This window comes from Entelurus aequoreus, linkage group LG02, assembly GCF_033978785.1.
Source record: "Entelurus aequoreus isolate RoL-2023_Sb linkage group LG02, RoL_Eaeq_v1.1, whole genome shotgun sequence".
In the NCBI taxonomy this organism is placed as follows: domain Eukaryota; kingdom Metazoa; phylum Chordata; class Actinopteri; order Syngnathiformes; family Syngnathidae; genus Entelurus; species Entelurus aequoreus.
Window position 1 is genome coordinate 46,811,745 of NC_084732.1, and position 17,030 is coordinate 46,828,774.

General features: G+C 38.6%; 1 protein-coding gene across 1 annotated transcript in view; it reads left to right on the forward strand.

The window, feature by feature from the left end:
• Positions 1-12,898, forward strand: part of phlpp2 (PH domain and leucine rich repeat protein phosphatase 2) — a 102,376-nt gene extending 89,478 nt beyond the window's left edge. The window contains exons 17-19 of the mRNA XM_062028014.1: positions 5,542-5,736; positions 5,812-6,043; positions 10,117-12,898. Of these exons, the coding sequence (XP_061883998.1) occupies positions 5,542-5,736; positions 5,812-6,043; positions 10,117-11,403 (1,714 nt within the window). The 3' untranslated portion in view covers positions 11,404-12,898. The remainder of the gene's footprint in view (positions 1-5,541; positions 5,737-5,811; positions 6,044-10,116) is intronic.
• The last annotated feature ends 4,132 nt before the right edge of the window (positions 12,899-17,030 follow it).

A 17,030-nucleotide genomic window follows, 5' to 3' on the forward strand; every position in this document is an offset into this window, starting at 1 on the left:
TGATTGACATAATGAGTGCCGTGCTGCTGTGATTGTGACGCTAATGAGAAAAAAGGTAAGTTTGTTTGCAGTTGATTTCCTACTGCAAATATTAGTCTCATCTACAATTTACAGTTATTTTTATGCTGTGAAGTTCATATTTTGTCTCATTATTTAGCTATAGATGTCACTGTTGTTTTGCAATGTTTGCTAGCAATATCAAGGTTCAATATATACTGTTGAGCCTACGAGAAATATATTCATCTAGTTTATTAATTCTATTAAGGATATTTTCTTGATGCTAACAATTAGCACCAAAGACGCTATAATGTGGTCATCCGTGTCGAATAAAGCACTTGACTTTCCTGCACAACAACAACAACTAGCTTTTAGTTTCTGTTATGAAAAGGGACAAGAAAAATACGGTGGGTTGGACCAACAATCACAATATTTATCACTAGGACTTAACATAACATTAGTTTATTTGCACAAGCAGGTCTTCGTAGTTATATTTAGGCACAGCAACCACAGAAGAACACAAACTAATGCAATCTCTTGTCCTTTCTTTATGTTTAGTTCTGCTATCAAACACTACTAATATAGTAGAGAATAACCTCGGGGATTATTAAAGTATTTCTGATTCTGATTCTGATTCTGATTCTGAAACTTGATTGCATCACAGAAAGTTTCTCAAGCAAATCAAATCAACTTTATTGATAAAGCACATTTAAAATTTACCACAGGGTTAGCCAAAGTGCTGTACAATGGGCAGGTTAAAAGATAATAAGAGAACCGAGCAAACACAACCAACACAAACAGAGCACGATAAAAAATAAATAAATAAAACATAAAAAACAGGTTCACAGCAGGTGCATTATGGGGCGCCATAGCAGGATGGAGATCACTCAGTGTTAAAAGCCATGGAATAAAAGTATGTTTTTAAGAGTGATTTAAAAACAGCAAATCAAATGTTCAAACAAACATTTTGCAAAGTGATTGCTGCAGAAACGAATATGGTCTGATTTGATGATAATGATGAAAGGGATATTTTTAAGAGCCATTTCCTTTGACGCACTTACGTTTTTCCCCTGACTTTATTACCTTTATGAGCCACTTCTTTTAGGACTCTATGAAAGCTCTTTCCTAAATCTATATTTAAACGACTAAGACATCTAAGAACAGAACAGCAATATGACATTCTCTGAAGAAGAAAAATAAAAGAAGAAAAACGGATACGATGTCATATGCAACCCAGCTATTGACTTTTTGTAGAGTTAAATAAATTAATCAAGTCCTGACATGGTCATTTTTGGCAATTCTCGACAAATACTAAAAAGTCCTATATATATATTCTCTGATTGGCTCTAAGCAAGTTAAGTGTCACTACAGATTACGGACAGTCAGTGAATGCATCACCAGAGGGACTTAAAGGGGAACTGCACTTTTAAAAAAAAATGTGCCTATTGTTCAGAATCATTATGAAAGACATAATAATTGTGAATGATAAATAAATGTTAATAAAAGTCCACTTACAGCAGAGTCTATAAAACCCAATAAAAAAATATCCAAAAAGCACCAACAATTCTCCATCTACATAATGACCAAGTATGAGTGATATTGTTATCATAAGCGCTAACGCAGACAACATATTTATAGCGGCACGTGATCACTAGCGTGTGTGCCAATGTTCACATCATCGAGGGTCAGCTGTTTCCTCACTTCCTTTGCTCATGAACGTTTATTGTAGATCATAAATCATGCCTCTAACATGGATAGTAGAAGGATAGGGATGTATTCCGACATGTTGGTACACTTTGACAGCCAATTTAGACCAGGAAATAGTGGGAACGACACGAAAAGACGATCGGTCCACCCTCCTTTTCTTTGCGAGGATTGTGAGACATTCTTCATCTAAATAATAATATAACAATATTCTATTAGTCGACATCCTAATGACAGCAGACATTGTACAGTAAGTGATGTTTTATTATGTTTGTTGGCTCTTAAAGTTTGCTGTGAGTTGTAGTCAGTGATGTAATGGGGAAAAAGCGAACTCTCGTAACTCCCAATGGCCAGTTTGTCCATGTACAAACCCCGTTTCCATATGAGTTGGGAAATTGTGTTAGATGTAAATATAACAGAATACAATGATTTGCAAATCCTTTTCAACCCATATTCAATTGAATGCACTACAAAGACAAGATGTTTGATGTTCAAACTCATAAACTTTATTTTTTTTTTTGCAAATAATAATTAACTTAGAATTTCATGGCTGCAACACGTGCCAAAGTAGTTGGGAAAGGGCATGTTCACCGCTGTGTTACATGGCCTTTCCTTTTAACAACACTCAGTAAACGTTTGGGAACTGAGGAGACACATTTTTGAAGCTTCTCAGGTGGAATTCTTTCCCATTCTTGCTTGATGTACAGCTTAAGTTGTTCAACAGTCCGGGGGTCTCCGTTGTGGTATTTTAGGCTTCATAATGCGCCACACATTTTTAATGGGAGACAGGTCTGGACTACAGGCAGGCCAGTCTAGTACCCGCACTCTTTTACTATGAAGCCACTCTGATGTAACATATGGCTTGGCATTGTCTTGCTGAAATAAGCAGGGGCGTCCATGGCAACGTTGCTTGGATGGCAACATATGTTGCTCCAAAACCTGTAAGTACCTTTCAGCATTAATGGTGCCTTCACAGATGTGTAAGTTACCCATGTCTTGGGCACTAATACACCCCCATACCATCACAGATGCTGGCTTTTCAACTTTGCGCCTATAACAATCCGGATGGTTCTTTTCCTCTTTGGTCCGGAGGACACGACATCCACAGTTTCCAAAAACAATTTGAAATGTGGACTCGTCAGACCACAGAACACTTTTCCACTTTGTATCAGTCCATCTTAGATGAGCTCAGGCCCAGCGAAGCCGACGGCGTTTCTGGTGTTGTTGATAAACGGGTTTCGCCTTGAATAGGAGAGTTTTAACTTGCACTTACAGATGTAGCGAACAACTGTAGTTACTAACAGCGGGTTTCTGAAGTGTTCCTGAGCCCATGTGGTGATATCCTTTACACACTGATGTCGCTTCTTGATGCAGTACAGCCTGAGGGATCGAAGGTCACGGGCTTAGCTGCTTACGTGCAGGGATTTCTCCAGATTCTCTGAACCCTTTGATGATATTACGGACCGTAGATGGTGAAATCCCTAAATTCCTTGCAATAGCTGGTTGAGAAAGGTTTTTCTTAAACTGTTCAACAATTTGCTCATGCATTTGTTGACAAAGTGGTGACCCTCGCCCCATCCTTGTTTGTGAATGACTGAGCATTTCATGGAATCTACTTTTATACCCAATCATGGCACCCACCTGTTCCCAATTAGCCTGTTCACCTGTGGGATGTTCCAAATAAGTGTTTGATGAGCATTCCTCAACTTTATCAGTATTTATTGCCACCTTTCCCAACTTCTTTGTCATGTGTTGCTGGCATCAAATTCTAAAGTTAATGATTATTTGTAAAAAAAAAAAAAGTTTATCAGTTTGAACATCAAATATGTTGTCTTTGTAGCATATTCAACTGAATATGGGTTGAAAATGATTTGCAAATCATTGTATACCGTTTATATTTACATCTAACACAATCTCCCAACTCATATGGAAACGGGGTTTGTAGAAAGATAAATGATGTTGGCATGATATCTGTGTTTGTTTTAGTTTGTCTGTCACCCGCTGCAGGAGGGATTTCTCTTTTTATCGGTGTCAGCAGCTGGTTGCTTTGGTTCTATAGTGAAATTAAATAAACAGAGTGAACACTCTTGTCAGTCGTCCACTCTTTATTCCTGTGGGTGGAGGCGGGGCTGGTAGCATACACACACAGAGATGTTGTGCATAGTAGTTAACGACAGAACAGCTGTGAAACGTGCGCACATTGAGACAAGGTTCATATACAGTAGCTATGCATATTTTTATTCAGTCTGTGGTTCGTAAATTGAAAGGTTTGTACAATAAATCGAAGTTCCACTGTAATGACTATTATGGGATGTAGATAGACTGGATAATTGGGATCACCCCCAGAATTTAGTTACTTGTTTCTTATCCTATTTTTCACATCTGACAAAGTTTCGGCAAAATCAGCCCATAACTTTCTGAGCTTTGTTGTGAACTAACTGACTGACTGACCCCAACAATGACATAACCCCCTGGCAGAGGTATTAATAGAGTGATTTATATACTGTAGCGCCTTTCAAGAGTTACACACTGTTGGTGGTAAGCTACATTGATAGACTAACTAAAACGAGGCTGCCAATTGGCGACAATGACCCACGCCGCCAAACATTAATTTAAATTTATGCCCCATTGGGACTCAGGTTCAACATCAATGATCCACTAATGTTCTTCTCGACCAGGGGTTCTTATCCTTTTTAACCTTGGGGCCCAACTTTTCCACTACAGAGGGGCCCGAGGCCCACTCAAATATTAACATTGAATTAGTAATTCTACACTTGATTTTAACCGTATTCAATAATTATATTCAACTTACTTAAAGTTTTCAAATTGTATAAAAACATGTGTTAATCACAAAGATTCTTATTAAGGCTTAGGTCAGGCTGATTACAAAAATAAATACTAATTCAATACACTGCTAAAGAAGGAACTCATAAAAATCTATATATATAAAAAAAAGATTTCCATAGAATTATGCAGTGTTAAAATAAATAAATTCGAACCAAATTATTAATAAACAATACCAATCAACAAACCGTCAATAAAATTGAAGTGTAGATGAAAATACAGCTTCACCACATTAGTCATTGTTTTTGCGCTTAAGAAACTTCTCTACGACTTTAGCTGCAGACTTATTCTGTTTGTTTGATATTGTTATTACCCCCACAAGTGGTGGAAAAGTGTATTACAATTGAGTATCGCTGCGGTCCATACGGGCCACAGTTGAGAGACAAGTATTTTTTGGCGCCTGTATAGGGTGCACTCGCGGCCCAACAATGGCCCGGGCCCTATGGTTAAGAAACACTATGTTGGACCACATACTGGTATGTCAAACCTAAGGCCGAGGGGCAAAATCTGGACTACCTATTTCTTGCGGCATGTATTTGTTCTTCCAATTGTACTTCAAGCAATTGCAATTCTACTTAACACGTTGATATTTAATCCATCAAGATATTCCAAACGCCCTTGATATCAAACCCATTCATAAAATAAATTCTACAATAGTGTACTTGATCATCCCCCTTGACACTGACACTTCTGATTTGAAAGTGAGTTATCAATTTTGGGGAAAAATATTCCTACTGCTAAAATTCTGGGTCAGATGTGTCATAATAACTGTAGGGGATTATACACTTGTATAGTTTCACATGTTAACTGTGATGTGACCCACAATGTTTGACACAACTGTTCTAGTTGAACATACATTTTCCCAGACTTGGACATCGTGTAGAAAGTCTTCCCAGAAGAATGGACATTTTTGTGGCTGCAAGAAGGGGCAAACTCCACTTTTCTTTCTAACAGTCAGGTGTCCCGAAACTTTTGTCTATCCCTTGTTTACGTCAGGTTGTGCGTGTCCGTGCTGGCCATCGACCGTCTTGGAGACAGCGTGGAAGCGTGTTATGGCATCTTTGATGGCGACCGCAATGAGGAAGTGCCTCGGCTGCTTCAGTGCACCATGGGTGACGTGTTGTGCGAAGAAGTGCAACATTCCAGTATTGACAGCGTGTATATGAGCAACATCTTCCTAACGTCACACAGGTGTGTATGATTCATGTCAAATGTTTCAAAACTCTCATCCTTGACTCTGCTTGTGTGTTCGGACCAATGCAACAGGAAACTAGGTATGGCCGGGCAGAAACTGGGGGCCTCTGCTTTGCTGTGTTACATCCACCATGAGTCCTCAGAGCCAGGAGGCTACCTGAGTGTGACTGTGGCCAATGTGGGGACCTGCCAGGCGGTGCTGTGTCGGGACGGCCGACCCGTACCGCTCTCTAAAGTTTACAGCCTGGAGAACTGCGCTGAGGAGATGGAGAGAGTTAAACTCAACAAAGCCATAATTACGGAGGTAATTAGTACGTTATTTAGAAGCAGTGATTCTTTTTACCCCATATTCTATACAAACTATATTGCCAAAAGTATTTGGCCACCCATCCAAATGATCAGAATCAGGTGTCCTAATCACTTGGCCCGGCCACAGGTGTATACAATCAAGCACTTAGGCATGGAGACTGTTTCTACAAACATTTGTGAAAGAACGGGCCGCTCTCAGGATACCAAAACATTTTAGACAATTCCATGCTCCCAACCTTGTGGGAACAGTTTCCTCTTACAACATGACTGTGCACCAGTGCACAAAGTAATGTCCATAAAGACATGGATGACAGAGTCTGGTGTGGGTGAACTTGACTGGCCTGCACAGAGTCCTGACCTGAACCCGATTTAACACCTTTGGGATGAAATAGAACTGAGACTGAGAGCCAGGCCTTCTTGACCAACATCAGTGTGTGACCTCACCAATGCGCTTTTGGAAGAATGGTCGAAAATTCCTATAAACACACTCCGCAACCTTCTATACACGCCTTCCCAGAAGAGATGAAGCTGTGATAGCTGCAAATGGTGGACCGACATCATATTGAACCCTATGGGTTAGGAATGGGATGGCACTTCAAGTTCATATGTGAGTAAAGGTAGGTGGCCAAATACTTTTGGCAATATAGTGTATTTCATACAGTTATCAAATTGCGGAATTCAAGTGTGATGATGAGTTTGTCTTGTCTTTATCCTGTTCTGTCTGTCTGACTTCCTTTTTGACAGTGTTTTTATTAACCGATGGGTCAACTATGACTCTTGACTGTTGTGTTTATTTAAAACGTGGAACCTCTATACTTGTACTCTGTCTCTATGTAACCTACGATTTGCAAATATTTCGAAACAAGTTTTCTATGAGGTAAAATAGTTCCAGGGTCAAATTGTAGGCATAATAAAAAGGTGTATTGTTTGTGGGAGCCATTTTAACTTTCATACAAGCGTAAAAATAAGTTAACCGCTGTTATTAGTAAAACATAAAACGCAATAAAAAGAAGGGGCTGATCTACTAAGGTCAAAATAACACGTAATGTGTTGCGGGTGATCTACTAAGACTGCATGTATATTTGATAACAAGTTCAAAAGTGGTCCAGACCGCCCAAATAAATTAGGCTTCTGCATGTACACTGGCTGTCACCATGGAGCCACTCATTTCCCTCCACCTTTACGACATCATGTAGTCCAATCTGTGGCGTTTCGTCATGTTGTTGACATGCAGCTAGGATTGCAAAGGGGTGGAAAGTTTCCGGTAAATTTCCGGAAACTTTCCGGAAATTTACCACGAGAAGTTAAGCTTGGGAAGTTTGGAAATATTGACCATTTTTTGATTATTCAAAGTTGGACACCGTCCATGGGAATTACTGGGAATATATGGGGATTAATGGGGAATTACAATATGTATATATTATTGGGCACTTGTCTATATGCTGCTGCATCTTTGTGGCATTTTTTGACGTAGCTCTTTGCACAGTATTTGCAAATGTACACAGCCTTTCCACCTACATTGGTTGGTGTGAAATGTCTCCACACATCAGATTGTGCATGTGGCATTATTCTGTTTGTATTTATTTATTCTTTTAAAACACTAATGCAATTCCACACACAGATATAAATAGTCAGCTAAGCAATTGGAGTAGTCTTTAAAAATATTATACTGATGCACAAATGAATAGAAACAGGCTAGATGAATAAATGAACACTCAATCAGCATGCTAAAGCAAACTATAACGTACATTCTTGTATGACAACAGAATGGCTAGCAGAACAGAAAGTAGAGGAAACTACACGTTTTGATTTAGTATTTGCTAGTTGAACTTTACAGATAAAAAAAAAGGTAAATTCGGATCGCTAATGTTGTTAGCATAAATGAACGGGATTTAACATAGAGAAAATTAGCATTACAGCTAATGGAGAAATATTTCCGGTTCATTATGAGACTGTGGTGGTGCATAAACCTAGGTAGCTAGAGATATTGGCCCCAAAATCATTTAACAAGTACAGGAACAGCTAGCTAGCTTGAGTGGAAGTCTGCTGGAGTAGTCTACAGTCATACAGTAACAAGCAATTGCACCTCTATTAAACTTAAATACCGAATATCAAATATATTTACCCCAGTAATATCATCAACACTTACCTGACTGGATGAAGTCCTTGGGCTCAAATACTAGTGTGGCCTCAATAGCTCTGCTTTAGTGTGTAGCATGCTGGGAATGATCTGTGCATGTGATGGAAGAATGCACTGCACATATGATGGAGGAACGCACTGTGCAGGGTTGAAATTCTACTGAATTTGCATTAAATCAGGTTGTTTTAGCTAATAATCATGCTGCAAGATCTAGCATGTTGCATTCAATGTTTATTCCCCTTAATATTCCATTAATTCCTGTTAATTCCCATGGAAAGTTTCCAACTTTGAATATTCCCGGAATTTTGCAACCCTACATGGCGCACACAAATATTATGTGTACCACCTTTTCTAAGCTATACTGAAGCTCAATCTAGACAACAGAACCTACTTTTAACACACTGAAGGTGCACTCTGGGTGCACTTTCCATTTTCATAAAGGGGATATAATACACTATAATAATACATCTCTTATATCAAAAAACTAACACCATTAAAAAAAACGCCAGCAGACACCAAAACAAATCAATTAAATTTGTTTTCATCAGCACCTTAAGTCATCCAACAGTTATAAATTAATAAAATACAGAATGAATAGATGTCTAATATTTTTTATTTCTGACAGTCCAAATATGTTGACACGCACACAGACTTTCAGTCGTCTGTTTTTGCAGCGCTATCGCCTCCTTACTTACATCCATTTGTCTGTAACTCTGCCAGTTTGCACGTACCGTTTCAAACTTGTTAAATATAGACCCAAAACAGTGGCCGCAGAACAGTTTTAGTCTTGACAAATCACACTGCGATTTGTGATTTATCAGTATTGTGGGTGTTCTGATAATCAGCAAATATTCTGTATACCGTATTTTTCTGACTATAAGTCGCTCCGGAGTATAAGTCGCACCGGCCAAAAATGCACAATAAAGAAGGAAAAAAACATATAAGTCGCACTGGAGTATAAGTCGCATTTTTTGGGGAAATGTATTTGATAAAAACCAACACCAAAAAAAGAAATTTGAAAGGCAATTTAAAATAAATAAAAAATAGTGAACAACAGGCTGAATAAGTGTACGTTATATGACGCATAAATAACCAACTGAGAACGTGCCTGGTATGTTAACGTAACATATTATGGTAAGAGTCATTCAAATAACTATAACATATAAAACATGCTATACGTTTACCAAACAATCTGTCACTCCTAATCGCTAAATCCCATGAAATCTTATACGTCTAGTCTCTTACGTGAATGAGCTAAATAATATTATTTGATATTTTACGGTAATGTGTTAATAATTTCACACATAAGTCGCACCTAAATATAAGTCACACCCCCGGCCAAACTATGAAAAAAAACTGCGACTTATAGTCCGAAAAATACAGTATACATGAAGTCAGACACGCTTAATGGATTGTGCTCTCTATTTTTTTCATTTAAAAGAAGCAATCCTCTGTGCATTAATCGATCCGCTTTGCATGCGCTATCAAGTTTGCACGTGGTTTATATCGTTAACGCAAACCTTTAGTAGATTGGGTTCCCAGTCTTAACTTTTAAAGAAAAGCATCATGCATGCTGTAATGTGCTGCAACAGAGGTTCCTCACACATTTCTCACTTGTTTACATTCTAATTGTCACACACGTGTAAAAAAACAAACAGTAAATCTTAGTCTTACAGGTTTGAATGCAAGTATTGTGCATATTCTGAACTGTGCGGCATTCAACTGTTGAGTTTCCACCAAATCTAATTTCTGACATTCTTAATAAATAGTTATGTTTATGATCAGTTTTCCCCGGCACGTAGCCTACCTATTTCTGCCATATAAAAAGAGCACCGTGTTGAGCTGTGATTAAAAAGGTCTGATCTATAACTTATGTTTGGCTGCACATTCAAAGCCAGACTTACCATGATGGATTTTCTGTTTTGTAGGATAACAAAGTGAGCGGTGTGACATGCTGTTCCCGCCTGCTGGGCTGCTCTTATCTGGCCCCCTGGGTGCTTCCGAAGCCCTGGGTACACACTGAGCCGCTCTCTTCCCACGACGACTTCCTGATCCTGGGGAACCGAGCGCTGTTTGAGCGGGTGTCCTACCAGGAAGCTGTAGGCACCGTTCAGGCTGTGCGGGATCCGCACGCTGCTGCCAAGAAGCTTTGCTCGCTGGCTCAGAGCTATGGATGCAAGGATAACATTGGAGCTGTGGTTGTGGCGTTGAACATTGCTGAGGACAGTTGCACCTGCGAGCCACCAGTCGACACCACCGGTCCTCCGCCTGTCCCTTTGCCTGTCCCTTTGCCTGTGTCCATGACGCCAGCCCCTAGCGACACAGCTACCCTGTCGTCCACTAGTGGGGTTGTCTCAGAGTTCAACAGTGAGACGTCAGCATCCGAAGTGGGCAGCGAGGCAGGATCCACTGCTTCTGATGAGCATCCATCCTCAGGAGCTGCTCCCCGCCCAGAAAGACGGTGTAGCCTCCATCCTAGCACGACTCTGTGTGGCATCATTGTCCCAGCCTCAGTGGGACTAGTCAGCCACATGGGAGTATTCCAGCGGCAACCGTCCTGTGCCACATTCTCCAGCAAGCACTCTGACAACGGCTTAGACAGTGACGACGAGACTCCTCTGGAGGGCGTCATCTCCAATGGCAGCAAGTTAGAAGTAGAGGTGGACATTCACTGTTGTGCTTTTCAGCTGCGGTCAGGTGCCCCTGAGGGTCCCAAGGACCTTGAGCTGGAAAAGAGGGGTTGTGATTATCCCAATAGAAAGATGCGCAGGCAGAACAGCGTTGTGGTCTCTTCAACAAACGGCTGTCTGTTGGCGGTTTGTGGAAGAGAGAGCGCCGACCTAAAGAAGTCACCTTCTGCATCAAGCTTATTCGGGAAGAAACTCTCCAATGGTTCAGTGGTGGCCCCAGAGGACAGTCATAATCTCATCGAGGTGGCCCTGGAAGCTCCTAAGAAGAAGTCTGGGTATTTCACTGCACCGGCACAGCAGGACCCAGAAGACCAGCTGATTGTGCCTCCTTGTCTGGAGCAGGAAGTACGGGAGCAGCTTAAAGGGCAGAGCCCTGTTGTCTCAGGCCCATCTGCTACATCCATACCCCCTTCTTTGAAAGACTCAGGGTGCAATCAATCCCACCCTCCTCCCTTTGCCCCCAACATGGTGCCAGGCCCTGGAGCGACTCCCATCACAAAGCAGGTGTATGACACTGCCCTCTAAAAGGGGAACACCGCCCAACTTGGCTGCGATGCTGTTATTGTGCCCCCCTCCCTCCCCAGGGAAGCAAAGGACATACTTCGTCTGCAAAGCCACCAACACTCCATTTTCTCACGTAATGTGTGAAATGAGATGGAAGCGTCATGAGTCAACCCTTTGTTACCTGGAAATCCTCAGTTTGGTCGAGCATGTGCAGGATGGTGTTCATTGCAGGTCACATTCTTCTTGAAAAAGTGCCTCTTGCAGACAACTCAGCCTCCCAAGTCTTAGTATAGAGCTTCTTACTCACAGAACATTAGAAGAAAGGACGGTGTGTCCGAGAGACCATCATCTTCCTCATGTGTCTTATGAAATGAAATCAAACAACACAACCACCTTTCATCACATTTCCACTAAGTGGTTTGTTTCAATTCAGTTTTTCATAACATAGTTTGGGAACATTTAACCCTGATTGGGGATGACGAGGACCGTAATGTGTGTCCACACCCTTTTTGTTATGGTTCCCCTCTGGTTGGTCCCCAATGGAAGTGTGTCATAATGCAGTTCAGTATTGATACACTAGTGTAAGCAATTGAAGGATGCCTTTGGGGATACATAGTGGTTGTCTAGTATGCATTTCTTCTTTTGACACTCTTGACAATGGAAACCCCAAAAAAATTTGATTTTCCAATCTGTAGTACCTGCTGGAGAGAAAACACTTGCAGAAAACAAATTACAGGATTGGATGTAGCATAGAATCCTATTTATAGAATACACACACATAACTAACAAGTACTGGCATGAAGATTATTGTTCGTATTCAAGTCTTAACTGTGCAAGGCCGACATGACATTGAGTTTTTATCACACTGCGGTCTGTGATAGTGTTTTTTCTTTATTTAGTTGACCTACATTTTAGTTAAATTAATTATGGCAATGATATTGTATTTGGAAGGACTCCAAATAACACACGCTAAATAGAGCGTGCAAACTATTAGTGGGTGTGTTGTGGGCATGCTTGCCAACCCTCACAATTTTCCCGGGAGACTCCCGAATTTCAGTGCCCCTCCCGAAAATCTCCCGGGGCAACCATTCTCCCGAATTTCTTCCGATTTCCACCCGGACAACAATATTGGGGGCGTGCCTTAAAGGCACTGCCTTTAGCGTCCTCTACAACCTGAAAAAGAGACTATTATATATGTCTCCGTTATCCATAGGTTTATCTATAACCCAAAAAGTAGGCAGGCACGGAGCTATTTCTCAGCGTGTGTTTATTCCAGCCGGCACGTTAATACACTGAAACACAACATCCGGATTCCCATCATGCATTGCTTCAAAACTACGGCAAGTAGTAATGTCCAAAAACATAACAGAGACGAAGCAGAAGAACGAAGAAGAGACATGGTGACGACGAGTAAGAAGAAGTACGCTTGCAAGTTCCAAAATGATTGGAAAAAATAATTTCAGTTCATCCAGGACAGCTTGCACATTTTGTAGATCAGACTTTTATGTGTAAATAAATGAACACTGAAATTCAAGTATTTCTTTTATATATATATATATATATATATATATATATATATATATATATATATATATATATATATATATATATATATATATATATATATATATATATATATATATATATATAATACATTAAATATATATATATATATATAGCTACAATTCACTGAAAGTCAAGTATTTTATTTATATATAAATATATATATATATATATATATATATATATATATATATATATATATATATATATATATATATATATATATATATATATATATATAAGAAATACTTGAATTTCAGTGAATTCTAGCTATAAATATACTCCTCCCCCAAGCCAGCAGACACCAAAACAAATCACTTGAATTTGTTTTTAATCAACCCCATTATCCATAAGCGGTAAAATTATAAAAATGCCATCGCTGAACAGACAATATGTCTAATATTTCCATTTCTGACAGCCCAAATATGTTGGCACACACGCAGACTAAATGTTTGCTCTCTCAATGGTCTGTCTTTGCAGCACGATAGCCTACTTTCATACAGCCTTTTGTGCGTAACTGTGCCAGTTTGGATGAGACGCAAAACGGCAGTCGTACGACAGTTTCAGTCTTGATAAATCACATTGCGAGCGCTAAATGATTATATTTGCATATCCTCCTACTACTGTTGTGAGTTTTCTGATAATCAACATATATTCTGCATACACATAAGGACGGACACGCTAAATTGATTGCATTGTCTAATTTGCTTATTTAAGAGGCACGCAAACTTATCAGATCAGCTTTGCACGTCTTTTAGTTCACACAAAAGAATGTTGATAGGATTTGTTGTTCCTGTGCCAAAAGAGTATGCTGTGCTTTTAAAAAAGCCAAAGTCAGGTAATTACACATTCCAATGACTTTCTATTTTTGCCTCTCCTCGTGTTTTAGTGGTGTGACATTCCATTGTTGGACTTGTTAGTGTTCCCTTTTAGCCTTAAAGCATCACTGCTCAGTATCTGTTCAGAGGAAAAGGAGCCATTGTTTGAATCCCACTCATGTTGTGTTGACTGTCTCAGAAGCCTTAATTGATGTGGGTTTATCTTGTTAAAGTTGTCTTCTTCATGGATTCACGACTCAATAGTCAAGCACTTTGTACAAGTTCAGTATATGAGAATGTGGCCATTAAACAATGTGCGTGAGTTATGAATGAAAGAAAATACATTTCCATATTTTTTTTAATCATATCAAGCATTTATTTTCATATGTGCTGGGTTCTACATTGATTGATAGTGGGTGCACTAATTTTAAGTATGACTGTATCCCAAAGGGACATAAAAATGGTAAATAATGATGAGGTACTATAGTTGTACCTCAACTTACGAGCTTAATTGGAACTCAAAACACTTGTATGTCAAATCAATGTCTCCCATTCAAATGACTTGAAATCAATGTCTAAGAAACTGCACTTTTTTTTTACATTCAACATTCCTTTTAAAAAGAAACACAAATATAATATAGTAAATATAGAATGAAAGCAATAGATATGTACTACAAACAACTGCAGTAGTTTTATGAAGTAATGTAATAATAATGTACAGCATTTACTTTGGAGAGTCTCCTTTCAGCCGCTTCTCCGTCAAGCACATCAGCTTTTCCATATTTTCATGGATAAATGTATACCGTTTAGATATTATTTTAACATTCTTGGCTGGCGTAAGACTCATTCTGCTTTAGTGTGTGCAGACTAGCAGTGATACGCACTAACTCAACTACACACTTTGTCATGTTTTTGATTATTTATTTCTTTAATTCAATGAATATCATCCTCTTTTGTATCTCAGCACACTCACTTTTGTCAGTCCAATGGCTAGAAAAACAGAGTTATGTTATGCTTTGGTCGGATCGTACTGGGTTCACTGTGATATTTGCTACACAAATCAATGGTGGGGAGGCTTGTAACTCCAATTTTTGCTTGAAATTTAAACCATAGCAATTAGCCGAGAGACAGCTTTTATCTCAAAACAATCTCAAGTTGAGGTAGCACTGTATTTGTATTGTCTTAGACAGAGGTATTCAACAGGTACTGAAATAATTAAACGGGAATGAAGATGAGACATAAGAAAAGTTAATTACAAGAATATTGGAGAAAAATAAATATGATTTGGTTTTTTTTAAACATCGCTTAAGCCCAACAACACCACAGTATACAGCACTCCTGGTTGGAAACAGTATTTATTGGCTTATATGACTAATTTATATTGAATAAAATAAATTAATGGCACACTACACATTTTACATGCATTTTCTTTATAGTATACTTTTAGAATTAGAATCCTTTACATCAGGGGTGTCAAACGTACAGCCCGAGGGCCGGATCAGGCCGTCGAACAGGTTTTATCCAGCCCGCGGGATGAGTTTGCTAAGTATAAAAATGAGCCAAAATTTTTTAATGAAAGAAATTGCTGTTCTAAATTTGTCCACCTGATGTCGCAATAGCAATTCTTTGTATCTTTGTAGATGATGCTACATATGTACAAAAATAAACCACATGATGTTAGTGCCCCAGTCGAGGAAAATGATCAAACTACATAAATAACATACTGTAATTTGATTTTGATATTATTTTTTTATCTTGATGGATTGAAAATTTACACCAATGACTTGACTGATGAACATTATCGCATAATTTATTCAGAACGTATAAATAATGACAAATAAAGATAGAATACTATTAACCGCAACATGTAAGTGTAAACAACAACAACATTATGATTTGTACATTTTTAGAATGTGCTTGTTCTATTTTTAAACAAAGAAAACAATCTGAAGTTGTCTTTATTTTTAAGTTATCGTGCCGTGATTTTACCAGTCCGGCCCACTTGGGAGTAGATTTTCCTCCATGTGGACCCCGATCTAAAATGAGTTTGACACCCCTGCTCTACACACACGAGGCATTTGTCACGTTTGGTGCAAAAACAGTTAACATGGAAAATTAAGCCAAAATAGCAAAAACTTGAATCAAATCAAGTATAAGAAGCAACTACCAATATGTAAAATAGAATTTAAAAAATATTATATATAAAGAATAATATTTTTTTTTTAAACACAAGTGCAATGAAGTGCATGTAAGAAAATAAATGTGGTCTGTTGTAATACTGCAAAAAAGCTGCTTTAACAACGTGTCTCTTTACAAAAACAACCAAAACAATGCAATTCTAACTATAAGAAAAAAGAAGAAAATATTAATTATCAAATCACACTGAAATGGTTTGGGTGGTATTTCTTTTAAAACTGGAATATATAGTAATAAGCTCCTCTTAGGCTCTTTAGCCTGTCCTTCACCATTAACAACTACACTGTGCAGACTGTATGTGCAGTGCATTGCCATGTTTGCAGAACCAATAAAAATAATGTTGTTATTGTGTCTGACACTGATGAATTGAATGTACATGTGTGTTATTTCCTTACTCAATGCCTGGACTGCATTGCACGGCCATTCATTCTCTGCTGTTATAGTTAGATACTTTTATACAAGTCTCTTTGTGTCAGCACATTTCCATCTATACTCTACTCAAGTTCAAAATGTTTGTATGTTGTACAATGCGTGTGTGCATGTAGATACGCCTACTCTATGTGTAGATAGGAGATGAGGGGCACAGGGTAGTGCATTGCTGACAATAGTCCCTTTAATTCTTCAGTGGAGCGGGTCCATTATATTCTCTTTATTATGGCCGTGTTGCAGATGATACAGTATTAGCGGTTCTCATTCTGCAAAAATCCTGTATTAATGTTACAAAATGTCTTGTGTGTGTAAAATGTGTGTATGTAAATGTATGCATGTTGTGGGACCCTTGGGGTATTAATCATATGTGACCAAAGTAGTCGTTGCTCAATCTCCATGTTTCTTTATACATTATTGTCTAGAGTGGCTTGAGAATGTTTTGTTTTCCCCAACGCCAAGAAACTGATGTTATTTTTGTACATTTTATTGCAAATTAACATTTCCCTCTCCCCTTCAGAATTTCTAATGAGGTCTCATTCTGCTTCTGGATGGTCCTAAATCTTACTATATTTAATGTTGACGGCAAAAAAAAAGTGTGTGTATATATATATATATATATATATATATATATATATAATATAT